Here is a 15593-nt window from a genome sequence, read left to right as displayed (position 1 = left end):
TGTATTCGGTGTATAAGACGCACCCACTTTTCCCCCCCAGTTTTGGGGAAGAAAAAGTGCGTCTTATAGTCCGAAAAATACGGTATAAGATTCCTCCAATAAGGTATATAAAACTACTTATAAAGCAATACTTCAGTCCACCAGATTTGCGGAAGATGGAAATTATGTCTGGGTTGATTAAGATCATGGCCTATGCTACAAACAGTCTTCTGCTCTGAAGAAGGAAGCCACGTCAAGCAAAGCTTAAGGCCTTGGACCATGTTCTACTAGGGAGTCCTGAGTCCTAAATGTTTTAACAAAATATTTACAAAGCTTGCAACAAGAGAACCATTAGCATGAATTACAGCTCTGGTAATAAAACTGTAGAAACTCACTGTGCTGGCAAGAGACACATGTTGTTCTGGAGCCTCAGTACTATTGAGAGGTGTATTCTGGAGAGAGTGGGTCACACAGGTATCTGCTGGACCCACAATCTGTCCTTGAATCGCTGTACCCAGTACAGTCCCCAGGACCTCCACAGTCATACCTGTAAAAACAGCAAGGGCAGCAATTAGGGATTATCACTATACCAGTCAGGGAAAAAACATAAATGATAAATAGTTATCTTTATAATAAATAGTTGTAACGCTTGTGACTGTAGGGATGTAGGGGGAGATATTGATGATCCAAAGGAAATCTATTGATACACTTTATAATGTCTCTTTCATAAAAGTTCCTCAGAATTCCACTTCTTTCCAGAGTTCTGTTATTTTTTGTATCCACCACTATCCTACCCTAAACAGTGCAGAGGGAGGTGGGGAGAAAAGTTTGCTTGCTTGTTTAAGGAATTCTCCCAATATTTTTCGTGCATAAAATTCCGAAACACTGCAGATATCAGTAAGAAAAGATTGTAACATTCAGCTACACGGACATTACATTCTTCAGCCCATTTCCACAAAAAGAGATACAATGTGAAAAAGATTTTTATGCATATATTTGTTAGTCAACCTTGCTTTAATATAATGTTACTTGCTTTTAAAACGTTTACCTATTTTTTCCTCATTTACCATCATATCTCTGAGTATCTGCTTGCTTATATATAGTTTTATCATGAACACTATCTGTACCCATTTCCATCCCTGAACTTCCTATCGAGGGATATTATTTGCCAACTATGGGTGTATTACAGAAAAATTCAATGAGTTATTTCATTAATTTATATCCATATAAGGAAGTATAGGATATTACGTACGATATCCAGTGGCAGAGTCACGGTCACTTTGCTCTTTGCTGATGAACATTGTAAGGGCTGAATAAGGCACGTGGAAACACTGCAGAACAGAACAAAAATAAGTTAGACCAACACAGTCCATATACCCATTGCCCAAACATAACCACAGGTCAACACAATGCCCTTTCACCACTGCTTACCGTCACAAGGGTCTGGAATAGGCAGTAGAAGGTTAGGTACCACACCAACTGACCGTTAGAGATTTCAGGTACAAACCAGATGAGGAAGTAACAGATGACAGCAAAGGGTGTAGACAACATTACCCTGTATGTAAAAAAAGAGAAAAAAAAATAAATAATCAAGATATCTCTGGTTTATTCATGTAAAGAAGGTCAATGCAAAGCAAGCATGTCTGCCATGGTGCACTTAAAAATTAAAGCATTTTTGTTTTGTGTGGCAGCTGGAGAAATAACAAAAACATTGGTTTCTATTGCTCATTGTTTCCAAACATCAATCCCTTAATTGGTGTTCCCAGACCCACCTTTAGCCCAGGGGTCTCATCCAACCTGCAGGAGTTCCATTATATTACAGATAGCACAGAGAGAAGTCTTCCTGGCACTGGGATGGTCAGACCAGAAACTCTGCTGGAGGAATCTTGCTGCTGGGAGTGAAATTCCATCCCCCCCAACATTAACATGAAGCTTTTCTGCCTGTGGCAAGTTTTTTGTCAGATCTTCAATAGTCACAGATCTCATACAAGTACTGGATGTGGGACTCTATAAAGACAACAGCTTAGCACTCCTGCCTTTGCAGCGCTAGGTCCCCGGTTCGAATCTCAGACAGGACTCTATCTGCATGGGGTTTGCAGGTTTTCCCTGTGTCTGGGTTGGTTTCCTCCCACATCCCAAAAACATGCAGTAAGGGTAATTGGCTTCCCCCAAAACTGACCTTAGACTACAATAATGACATATGACTATGGTAGGAACATTAGATTGTGAGCTCCTTTGAGGGACAGTTAGTGACACCACTATCGACTTTGTACAGCGCTGCATAATATGATGGCGCTATATAAATACTGTGTAATAATATTAATAATAATAATAATAATAATAATAACAGCTTGCCATAACATTACACATGGCAAAATAAAAGAAGTAATCTAATTGCTTCCAAATAAGCTTCCATAATTGCTTACAAAATAATGCACAATAACACTATAACAGATCCCAAAACCGTTTTTATCCAAAATAGTCATTACGGCTTTCATGTTATCAGTCTGTAATGTAGACTGTAACCATTACATAATGCATGGCAAAATGATTTAGCAACAAGAACAAAAACACTACAGCCTCTAAAACACATTGTAAAGCTCTATTTGTCATATATTTGAGAAAAACCAAACTAGCCACACGTCCTAAGGGACAGCTACAAAATGATACCATCAGTAATGACAACAATGTAAAGTTAAGAATGGACGCCCCATTCATTACACAAAGTATTATTTTATTTATAATGCAATGTCATGCTACTAAAGATAAATTGTTTCTTTTTGCGTGGTGAAGGGTTAGAACCCTGGTCAGGTTTTTTCGCGGTTTATGTCCCTGCTAGGGAGATTCACCCTTTACAACAGTTCCAAATACCAACGTCACCAGCAATAAAAGTATGTAAAAATCCAAATGGTTTTCAGTAACAGTAACCGGAAGCTCTTCTGACATCCTGGCAGTGCATATACATGCCAGAGAGAACACAAGCATTTAAAGCTGAACTTATGAGGTCCTGCTTTTACAGTTGTAAAAAAAAAAAAAAAAGGCGAGGACAGGTTACATCTACAAATGTGAAGAATTCCCACCAGCAGGAATACAGACAACAGAAATAAAAGTGGTTGTTAGAACTGAAAGTGAAGGTCATTATCTCAGAACAATACACACACAGTGACAACATTGTGCATGACGGCTGTTTTATCCCTTTCACTGCTGTCACCCTGCTGTACAGATCCCCCATCACATTTACTAATTCAGAGACCAACTGTCACAAAGTAGGGGAAATCCCCAAGGCACTAAAAAAAAAAACTTCCCATTTCCCTATTCTAACAATGCATGTTGTATTTACCCATAATCTGACCTATAACGGAATCACTATTTGCTTTTCAACCAGTTCCTTTTTTGATATCAGAATTATTACCACCACATTCCCTGATCGCAATCTACAGTATTCAATAATAATAGCGAACACATTTTTGTTTTTCTCATTGTACTGTATAGCATTTATAGACAGGTCAGTGAAGGATTATTATTTAAACAGGAATTATATAGCGCCAACATGTTATGCAGCGCTGTACATTAAATAGGATGAGGTTATATGAAGCTGGCAGTGAAATCTACAGACACACATGTTTGAGTTACATGAGGAAATGCAGTCACTCATAACAGTCATCTCCTGTGTTCTGCAATACAGAATGCCCTCTAGTAACCCCAAACCAGCTGTCAGTCAATGGCTTAACACTCCCACTTCACTGATTGGTGGACTGGAGACAGCAGAACACACCCAGCACGTTGATTGGCTGATATAGGTGGTGTGTTGTGCCTTAGAAATGCTCCCGCCTTTCTTTCCATTTTTATATGTTAACCCATTAGTGAGTCATTCCTTTGTATGATCAGGCGAGGGACACGTCACATACAAAGCTGGCGTGTTCTTTCTGAGGAACCACAGGAACACCACGTCTATAGGCAAGCCGTTAACCCGCAAACCCTGCAAATTGTTAGTATAAGATACGCCTTAATAATAATATTATTATTATTAACAGGATTTATATAGTGATAACATATTACGCAGCGCTATACATTAAATAGGGCCTTACCAAGTTCAGTGTAAAAAATGTATGCGCACAATAATCTTTGACCCTACAGTAATGACAATTATGCTATTTTTAGTCGTACTATGTAACAGTGACATGAGGCCCATGTATACTACAAGTCAAACAATCTGTAAAAAAATCCTATGGCTGTGTACATACAAAGAATGACCTTGTCCTTAGATGATCTGCATTTACAGATAACACCACCATAACACACTGGTCACTGATAGCAGCTCAGGACTCACCGCCATATCATTTCTACAGTTCTTGTACCTGTACTGCAAGGTAACATGTATTCCTTTATTTAAATATAGGGCACCGATCCTCTATACCAGCCGTCGCTAACCTTACAGACCTCACGGACCACTAAATTCATTATTTTAAATCCCGCAGACCATTAAAATTAATTTTTTAAAAAGATAAATACATTTGTAAAATAATGATCTTCCTAATGGTGCCTGACGAGGACTGTGGAGGTTCTGATTCATTGGTCAGCTCACGGTTATGTGAAATATTACTATTATTACTATTATCATTAGTTGCATTATCTTTGGTTTTACTAAAGAAATGCAAAATATTTGTTTGATTCTCTGAGAAATACACCAATAAAATAAAACAATCAGATGAGAATCGGTATTTGCGGAGCTAGGTGACTATTTGAATAGGTGGGACAATACTGAATCGTACAGCTCGGCAACGGTTGTCTCTTACAACTTAAAGACTACGCTGACGTCACGCTGCGCCTTTTTTTCTGTCTCTAGTACAGTTTGTGAATATAGTGCAATAAAAAGGCGAAAATTGTCATTCAGAATATAAGAATATATTATAATATTGATTTTGTTTTATTAATAATTAAAACAAAAAATTGGAAATACTGTCCAAATTTTTCTGTGGACCACCAAAATTTTCTCACAGGCCACTGGTTGGCAACCGCTGCTCTATACCTCACACCATTGTCTCATTATATCCCCCTGCAGCCATATCATTTCTACAATCCTTGTACCTGTACTGCAAGGTAACATACGTTCCTGTCCATAAATACAAGGCACCAATCCTCTATACCGCACATCATTGCCACATTCTATCTACAGCACATCTAGTCCTTTTTTCCCAATACAGACATTCTTTTTGTAATTTTTCTGTAGAACTATTTAACATACTGTTGAACTGGTAAAGGGGATAGCCCGAGAGGATTTGGGTTTTCATACTATCACTCATAAAGAGCCTGCCTAATTGGTTACCACACTCTGCACATTGCTCTTTACATTGCTCATAGAACCAGCCTACAGCCTTAGGCTGAATTTGGATGGGTAATGGAAAAAGATCTTAAGAGGCGGCTATCAGCAGTTGGCACCTTGACCGACCCGATCGCTGCACTGCTTTCTAATGAACCAGCATTTCAGCATTTGACTGCAGGCAGTAACAAACTTCACTACAGTCCCCATTTATTGCCTGTTGGCAGGCATGGGTGAGGTGCCCATCTCAACCACAGAGAAAGCTAACACGAGGAAGCGTTCGATGCAGCACTAACTCACCGTCCTTCTAACCTAACCTTATCAAATGGGAGGAATCACATGAGCCAAAATAGAGGTGGTCAGTGTTAAAGCTGCATGACAAATGTCTCCTGGCTATCACTTACCCATAAATCTCTAATAACGATCTCAGTTCTTATATTGATAAAGTTTGTCACTTGCAGTTTTTGCACTTACCATGGCAATAGTCGGCCAAGCGGTGTCCAGGAGCTCTTACTGACAAAAAACCCAACCAATGGATCTGTGATCGCATCCCATATTCGTCCAGTAAAAAGGATAATGGAAGCATTAAAGGGGCTCATCTGCAAGAAAACCAAGAACAATAAGGATTATGTGAAGGAAATGTAAGGGTTAATCCACCCAAGACATGCAGAGTGTATACGAATACTGGTGATAGAAGATATAACAAATCCAATCTGTACTCGGTAATTGTGGACAGATCTAGGATAAACTATTCTCATACACCAAAGCAAGCGAGGGCACTATTTACCTGTACTACATCAAGGAGGTACATCTGCAGAAAGAATCCTAGGGCACATCCGGTGATCTGATATGGAGCTCCACCAATGGCATAACATATCTTACTACACACAGAAAGTTTATGTTTCCCTCGTTGTTTCTGCAAAAACAAATTCACAAGTTATTTTAATTTTGTGTACTTTGTGTACTGTGTATACAGTCATAAAAATCAGAGTGGTAGATGTCAAACATGTAGGTCACAGGGATGGAAATATTAATACCCCTCCATCCTACCGTGCCAGGAGCAAATTACAGAGTGGCTTGAAATAACCAGGCACTGAAGCCAGAAAGTGCATGTACACTGTACTACCTAGAGAAGTCATAAATCGGCATTTCATGACATGTTCCATATAACAAAACTTGAGTAAAACGATTCACATTCTGCACTGTAAGGAACAAATCAGTACAGAAAATATTTAGGCCAATGTAGTTATGATGGCAGTAACAGGGTGATCGTCACCTGACACTTCTGGCCTACATACAAGAGGAAGGGACAGCTATTGTCATCAAACATTCTATTACTTATTACAGGTAGTCACAACAAAAATCAAACATCCCTTGGAAAACAATAAATGTGCTTTCCCACAATATTATAAAAAGAATGTCTTCAGATACACAACGGATAAACTGCTCAGGTGCATGCTCGTCCTGCTGTTTGCAAACAAAGCATACAACAGACCAACCCAAAATATCAGATTGTTTTTTTCCCCTCCCTTTAATCCAATGGAATTCAAAATAAGACGATCAAAGCATAGATGGAAAACAAGACTAATTCATATTTCTTCATCATGCGTCAAATCCTTCACTCCTGGTGGGAATTTCTGGTTACCCGCTGATTAACATTGATTTCAGGTTACACCGGAAATACAAATAGGAAATGCCATTTTTTTTTCTCATAGAACAGGCCTCACTTAAAAGTCAACCTAAAATATATGTCATTTATAATGACAATCATTTCCAATCAGTTACCTAATAAAAGGTAGAAAAGGCTGTGATGAATGTGACTTTTCCTTTCACTTACTCACTAACTACATATACACTTATATTACTTATTACACTTACTTATATACACTTACTTACTAATTCTATTATGAATCATTTTATGTAACACAGAAGATAAGATCAGAATGCAATCGAATGACCCTGATGGGCGAAGTCATATTTGGGGCGTAGCATGCAATGAAAGTCTCACCTTGAACTAAATATTTGTGAAAGCATAAATAAACTGACAAAGTACACATGGGATAGCCAAATTCTGAGCATTTGTTTCCTAATTTTGGATGGATTGAGGTAAAAATAGAACTGGTATTTATTTTACATTCGTGACCCACATGCTTTCTGTCCCTGTGATACCTGGACAACAAAATTGATATTTCAGTTGTGCCAGGGCCAGGAAGAAAGAGACAGCAATAAAAGTATTGATGTGAGTTCTAACCTTTCCATGCTCAGCTATAAATACAGTGTGGGAGTCTGTTGAAGACACTTTACACAGTTCCTGTTTGTAAAGGAATTTTGCCAACAGGGACACAGGAATAAAAACCTGGCAAAGGGACTAACCCCCACACCCCCTTCCATTTACCATATGCTTTGGCTGGAGTTGGGAAACCTATACTAGGAGGATATGAAGGCTAATTCTGTATTTAGTAATAACTTCAGGGCACAATTCTTCTTTCTGGAAGAGGATCAGCAATGCCAGTCTCCTTATTAGTCTTAGTTCTTCTTTCGGGACTTATTAGTCTTAGTTCTTCTTTCAGGACATCTAGTTTGTCAATAGTAAAACTGATAACATTACTGTAGAAGTTCTTTATAGTGGCACTAAACCACAAAATACAAAAATCACAAGGAGGTAGAGGAGATACGCAAAGTATTTTTGATAGAAAACCCCTTTCCCTGGCATTTTTTTTTTATTTGTGTACATTGCACAGCGAATGCACCACGCAGTGTGGAGCCGGATCTACACCTGGCACCACGCAGTATGGAGCTGGATCTATACCTGGCACCATCACAAATAGAGCCAGATGCCAGGGACAATATAACTTTAATCCATGAATAGGAGTTACACCATCAGCGGCCAAAAAGGATCGCCTTGGACCTGGAAGAGCCATCAGCAAGGAGGGCATCTTTGAGGTATGCAGTGGTGACAAGATCCTTGACCTGTCATCACTGCTGGGTGCCTACAAAAAAGATAAGTGCCATACATACTTGTAGATTACTGCTTACCCACACCACCCTGAATTTTAGTTCCGCTTTGAGGATCCTTTTAGATCTGCGTGTTGTGGTAACACATGTAACATACATTGGCAGACTGTGCTGTCATTTTGAATCACAACACACTAAGCCAATGCACCTGCATTAGAACTTAAGGATCTTGTGCTTTTCTTACATGTTAAGGTGTGAAAGTATCCCATTCATTATGAAGAGGCTGGTAATTAAAGTATGTAATGCATCTAAATGGGCCTAAAGGCTCTGCTTAGAGATGAGGAAAAGTCAAGGTCAGAACACACAACATATTTATAAAGGCATGTAACTTCCTTTGTATACTAGATGGCAATGACTTATACAAATGACATAAAACATCATTTTACAGACTGCTTTTAAAGGTTACTATGGGTTAAAAGTGTTCAGTATGAAAGGTGTCTGCTAAGCAGCACCTGTGTGATTGTGTGCAGGGGATTTCACACACACCCTACTATGGGAAGGAGCACGCTCTATATTACAAATTTATATATTTATACATATTTTATTATATCCCAGGAGTTAGAAGGAACAATGATTCCTGTCCTGAAAGAAAGCAAGATTATTCAATCCAGGGCAAATCCTGAATGTGGTTTCCTTAGTAACAGTCTGGGAAATAGTCCAGAATGAAGGTTGATACATGTGCTCTAATACAGTATTAGCAGTGTACTATACTCACATAATGAACAATAGAAAGGAATGCAACGATATTTTCACACCATTTCATCTATGTGAAGGAATTTTAAAGAAACAAATCCCATAAACCGGCATTTGTGACAGTGTCACCTTGTCCTCATGTCTTTCCATGGCACTTGTATGAGGTGTATGTGTACCACAAACACTGCGGGCTATAGGAAAGAACTTGACCCGAGTCAATGACACAGCCGCGGCAGCTCTCGTGTCCCCGGTCACATGGGCAGACAAATGCCTCATCGTGATGGGACCACATAGGAGGAATACCCCGCCCTGGGGGCCCAAACGTCTCCTGATACCATGAGATCACAGCTGGGGCGTCACGGCTTAGCAGGGAATACAAACCAAAAGTACACACACACATATATATATATATATATATATATATATATATATATTCACACACACATACATACATACATACATACATACATACATACATACATATATATATATATATATATATAGATAGATGAGGAAATAGTGAGGAGTGCTCTGCAGATATCACACATTATAATTTTATATATACTATAAATATATATGTGTGTGAATAAACCACACGGACACATATAAATATACACACATATATATATATATATATAAATATATGACATAGATATAGGCTATATAGAGGGAATATTATTGGTGTGTTTTATACCTCGCCTTGGATCTTTACTTGCTCTTTCTCCCCTAGTAATCCGGCACAAGAAGAGCTCTCTGACTGCTTCTCCATCCCGGGTTCAGAGGAGTGTGAATGTAGATATCAGTCCCGCAATATTGGGTGAATAGCAGAGCTCCCTGTACCGGCGCTGTTCGCTCTCCCTTGGATGACTGTGGCAGATGAATGAAGTGAGGCCGGGCAGCCCGGCTTCCAGTCACGCCCACCTAAAATGAATAGAATCCATTACGTGACGGCCTTATGACACCACACCCCTCTACTACTGATGTGGCTGCTACTTCCTTCTCTGTCTGCATGCTGCATGTACGCCGGGGATGTCAGGAGAACACTCTTCATAGACCCCTGTGTTATTCCACATGTCAGCACTCATTAACATAACAATACATGCAGGTTAACATTTTCACCAAGTTCTATCAAACCTTTCATTTAGGTGAAAACTGGCACAAACCCTAATCCACATGTAACTTCACCAATTATTCCTGGTAAAGAGGAACTAAACTCAAAAACGGTTGAAATATAAAAAAAAATTACCTTCAATCCCGCAGATCAGTCGGGAGGTCTCTTCCATGGGGTCCCGCGTCGTCCTGGTTTCTGTCCTTGGGCTGGCGCTCCAGGCACCGCTATCTTCTCTTCTTCTGGGTTTTTCTTCCTACGGTACCTGACCCAAGCACGAGATCGGGTGACATTGGATAAAAAACTTGTCGATCTCACTGTACATGCGTGAGATTGGCTTTTTTTATTCCCCCTTTTGACGAAAGGGCTCCTGCGCATGCCTGAGGTGCTCCCATTTATTCTCAATCGCCTAGGCCAGAGGTGTCCAAACTTTTTGCAAAGAGGGCCAGATTTGGTCAGGTGAAAATTTGTGGGGGCCAACCATTCAGCACGTAGTAAGGCTCAGTGTGGGTCCCACACAGCACACACCCACCCACCAGGGTGACGTGAGGGATTCCCTGTGCACGGAGTTTGGTGTCATGGCGGGCTTCGTGCAGAACATGTTTTTGGAATCAGTGTGGCCGTGGTCCGTGCCGGTACGCACAGCTTACGCCTAATATATTAATGTAGGGGATTCCCTGTGCACACATTTTTCCTCACACCGCTGTTGGGCACTGTTCTCCCCTCCCCCCTTTACACCATCTTGCTGGGTACCATTGTTCCCCCACTGCACACTGGGCACTATAGTTTCTCCCCAACCCCAATTGGGCACTATTCCCCTTTTCCACATTATTGTTCCACTCATGATATTAGGACAACCTTCTACTGACATTGAGACTTTATTCTTTCCACTGACCATTGACACTGGGCATTTTTCCTCCCACCACACTAAGCATTTTGCTCCCCTGTCCACCAATACTGGACATATTTATTCCCAATGATACCAGGGTATTTTTCCATGATCAGCAATGTAAAGGAAGATAGATAGCGTGATTAATGTAATTAGTGGCCAGATCTTGGATGCAGATCCTAATGTATGTTTAAATACTGGGTAGTAAGTTGTGTGTGCTGCTATATCACTAATTATTTAGATATGGGCAGTGAACTCTGTGTAGTGATTAAGAGGTCTTTCTATTGGCATGGGTACTGAAAAGTATGAACTGTATGTTCTAGAATGCAGATTTCATTGGGGACAATAACAGCATAAGGGGATGAGCTGATCATACGGCCTTCCAGTTCTCACCGATGAAACACGTGGTGGGGAATTAGCTATATACTGGGCAGGAAGAACTGTTTTCTACTCTTTCCTGTCACATTCTTTGACTGCTAGTAATCATGTCTCATGTGTAAAGTCTCTTCTCTTGCATTTTACTAGTCGTGTAAAAGCCAAAACACTTTAGGCTCAATTCACTAAGCTAACACACCTGAATAAAGAAATCTATTTTCCAGAGAGTGACAGTTATTTTCAGCCAAATGCAATAGGATTTATAAATTTCAGTCATGTGGATGAAAAAATAAACATTTATCCTTGTGCCCTGTGATTTTTGTGTGCAGGGAGAAACATTTTGTAAATATAAGGGCTGTTGAGCACAAGTTGTATTACTTATGCTTGTGGTAAACTATATTTTACTGCTTTTAATTTTAATTCCACTGAAAATAAGAAAATCCTAATTGACGGGAGGAAATAATGGAAACGTGACCTCTAGTCATAAGCAATTTTAGCTCTGTATTTGCTCTTCTGGTGAAACTCCTCCACAAAAAAAGGACAAAAAAAAACTTTATTGTTAACAGCAAAGAGTAAAAAAACAGGCATTTACTGTATATTTTGTATGCTGAGATTGGTAATACACTTATCAGATCTGTGCCTAAACTAGGGATATGATTAGTAAAAACAGACCTCTGTTGGTTCTCAAAGTAAAGCAGCTTTGTTTCTACTGACCAAGGACTACTGACCAAGAAAACAGGAGGGTATTTTGTAAAAACAGGTCCTTTTATTTTCTCCCAAAGTGCAACTATTGGTAAAAACATTGTCAGTTTCTGTATGTAAAACAGCAAAATATTTATAATAGCTAACTAATGTTTTTTGTGAAAGAATGTAGCTATTTTATGATTATTTTTTATGGATATGGATAATCAGCCATTGGGACCAAAACATTAGGACCTTTTGTAAAAACAGGACTACATTTCTATTCTGGAAACTTCGTTTAAGTAAAGCCAGTTATTAGGCTTTAAACAACGGCATAATATTAAAAAACAACAATCTAAGTTATTAATAAATAATTATTAATAAAAAAATAATAATATATTTACCACCAGGGGCTAAAATGGCAACAAATTTTATAAAAAAACAAAACGCTTTTTAAACATAGTGCACTCAAGTCCAGAGATTGCAGATGTACTGTATATTATCAGTTCCACCAAGGTCTTTTGTAGAAAGAACACAACTTGCAGTACAATGATGTTAGAAACAAACTGACAGTTTCTGAGATTCGGAGGGCAAAGTGTTTTGTAAACAGCAAGATAGGTATCTCTGCCCTGTTTGGAAATAGGTGAATATAGCTATTCACAGTCTTCTATATACCACAATGTTGGCAAACACTGCAGCCTGCATTTTACAGCCCAATCATAAATTGCAGACTTCAGATTAAAGCCTGCATTGTCCCATGGATTTCTCACTGCTTTAAATGTCAGAGGTAAGAGGATGGTCACATAAATTTGACAGCTCACATGAACAGGTTCTCATGTGACTTTTTTTTTCAAATACATTCATTTTACTCATGATAAATTCATAGCGCAGATTGTGAGCTCCTGGGACAGGAGCAAAGTTAATTAAAAAAAAAAAGGTTCTCTTCTTTTTGCAAATAGTAGTGAATGAGTGAGTGAATTGTTCACTGGTGGTAACCTGCCACCTACCTCCATCATATATATTTATATAAAATACATTTCCATCACTTCAGTTCTGCTGATTGGCTGCTGCCAATGACCTACAAACTGTTTTCTGGATCAGAGGGGATGACAGGTATTATAGGAAGGTTACCAAATTGGAATGTACCTCAATTCCAAGTGCCAGATCACAAAACCACAGATCACTTATGCACAAACCTTGGTGCATGAGTTGGTTTGGTGTATTTATTTTATTTTTGTATATCATTTAAATATCAAAAATTAAAAAAATATTTTGAAATGCTTGTACAAAGAAGAGAGTAGTGGTAAGAAATGCACTGGTGGGTTAAACTCAGGACCTTCCACTCTAGTCCTCGTGAGGCAAAATCTGCACACAGTTTTAGTATTTCTGTAATAGACATCAAGCTAAACTCAAAATCCCCCAAATAATCCCCCAGTATTACCAACTCCGAATTAAAATGAATATTGCTAGCTAATTAGTGTATCTTTAAAGAATGTTTGCCAGTCTACAAAGTCAAAGAGACCAAAAAAAAAAAAAACCCACAAGTTATAGCTGTGGTAAAGCAAGGTGTGGCAAAAGGGAAATATATCCTGTACATAAAACGTAAGCTTTATAGGTGTGTGTCAGTAAAGGAAACATTGTCCAGCATAAGGGGAAAATATGCTGTAACTGCTGGGAAAATATTCATTACAAAATGTTACAAATCATGAGAACTGTGGGGAAAAGTAATAAAGAAAAGAGAAATGAGCTGCAAAGTAGAGATCTGAAACAAGACTTACAGTACAGTAAAGTCATTGTTTTGTGTACAAACAATAAGAGAGGCTAAGGAGAAGAGACCAGTTAGATCTGCCAACCATCAACACAGGGCACTCACCACAATACATATTACCAGTAAGGTCTGCACTCCAGCACACACACCTTACTCACCAGTATCCATGCCACCTGTAAGATTTCAGCTCCAACACACACATTTCACACACCACTATCCCTGTCACCAATGGGCCCTGTCTCCTTGCATATACACAGTGTGATCTGTAGTCCCTAGTCTTGTATTAAAACACAGAACTCTTCACAGCTCTCAACCAGGCATCTGTACTATCAATAAGATCTTCAATACTCAAAACTAACTTCCTGTCACCCAAGTCAAAAGTAAGATCCACTCCCAAGAACACAAAACTCAAACCTTGGTTATTACACTATTTAGATCTGCACTGAAGCACATAAAGTTTAAATAACATCAATGGTGAATTTGCACTTCATAACCCCTAGCTCACTCAGGTATCATGTCACCACAGGGGAGTACATCCTAGTGCATTGGTCAGAAGTATATTATCTATACCGGGGGTGTCAGACTCAAATACACAGAGGGACGAAATTAAAAATTTAGACCAAGTCGGGGGGCAAACTTGAAATTGATTGAAAAAATTGACAAAGTTTTTCCTTCTCAGTAGATATAAAACATTTTCATATGGAAACAATGAGGTTTTTCTTAACATTCCACCTGGAACAAGCCTATAATAAAAAAGAGGCCAACATTTTTTTTTTTTTTTATTTTAATTTAAAAAAAATCTTATGCCTCTTTCTCTATTTGTAACCTTTTTGCACAGGTCAACAATAATAATAACAATATTCTTCTATGAAAAACTGCATATTACTGCATGTTCTTCTCATGTGTTCCTTGTTTCCTCCTATTGAGATTAATTGTTTTATTTTGCCAGAGAATGCAATGCGAAACCAAATGAATTGCTCCATTCATTTGATTTTACATTGCATTCTTTGGCACAGTATAACAATTAATATAGCAATAGCTCTATGATAATTCCTGATAATGATAATCCTGATTATTGAGTTTACCTGTCAGTATAAACTCTGCGGGGTCCACGCATAGTCTGCTGTTCAATAGACACTAATGATGAGTGATTCTGCTACTACAATTCCTGGCATCATTTGCGTCTATAAAATGCGGGGCCACGCATAGGCAGAATGGCCGCTGGTCCAGAGACGCTAGTGATGCCTGGAATTGTAGTAGCAGCATTGTACTCGTGTCTATAGAACAGAAGCTTAATACGAATTGCAGCTGGCCCGCCATTACTACGGACAGCAGTAGCCGCGGGCCAGCTGCAATTCATATTAAGAATTCTTTTGGGGCCAGTTAGGTCTTCTGTTTTCCTGGGCTCCCATTAATGAGATTTCCCTCTATTTCCTTTTAAACTGACTATCATTCCCTACTTTAGCTAAAACTAGAGTTTTTGACTTGACATGCACATCAATTATGTCTTTGTATTACACACAGTCATCAATACCTCTTGCTTCTCCATTGCATTCGGTGGGGTCAATTTACTAAAAAAGTATTACTAAAAAATGTGCAATAAATCTAAAAAAAATTTGACATGCACATGATTGGAAGACTGAGTGAGTCAGCAGAGCTCTACCTTGTTCACTAGGCTAGGAGAATTAGGAGAATTACCACTTGCAGAATGCTAATTTAACCTCCAACATATAATGGCTTACTACATTTAGTGCCTCAAGCATCT

The 15593-nt window shown here is 38.9% G+C and overlaps 1 protein-coding gene across 2 annotated transcripts in view; it reads right to left on the bottom strand.

The window, feature by feature from the left end:
• Positions 1 to 9911, bottom strand: part of MFSD2A (MFSD2 lysolipid transporter A, lysophospholipid) — a 17950-nt gene extending 8039 nt beyond the window's left edge. The window contains exons 1-6 of one of the 2 annotated variants that reach the window (XM_072417607.1): positions 9702 to 9911; positions 6087 to 6215; positions 5774 to 5898; positions 1411 to 1534; positions 1232 to 1310; positions 375 to 526 (exon numbers count right to left, since the gene is read on the bottom strand). In XM_072417607.1, coding sequence (XP_072273708.1) covers positions 375 to 526; positions 1232 to 1310; positions 1411 to 1534; positions 5774 to 5898; positions 6087 to 6215; positions 9702 to 9776 — 684 coding nt within the window. In that variant the 5' untranslated portion in view covers positions 9777 to 9911. Of the gene's footprint in view, positions 1 to 374; positions 527 to 1231; positions 1311 to 1410; positions 1535 to 5773; positions 5899 to 6086; positions 6216 to 9029; positions 9176 to 9701 lie in introns of those variants that run through there. The other variant, XM_072417616.1, reaches the window with a different exon arrangement.
• Positions 9912 to 15593: the final 5682 nt, after the last annotated feature.

The sequence above is a fragment of the Pyxicephalus adspersus genome, chromosome 1 (genome assembly GCF_032062135.1).
Source record: "Pyxicephalus adspersus chromosome 1, UCB_Pads_2.0, whole genome shotgun sequence".
Classification (NCBI taxonomy): Eukaryota; Metazoa; Chordata; class Amphibia; order Anura; family Pyxicephalidae; genus Pyxicephalus; species Pyxicephalus adspersus.
Note: the sequence above shows the minus strand (reverse complement) of the source record. Positions and strands in the feature narration are given on the sequence as shown.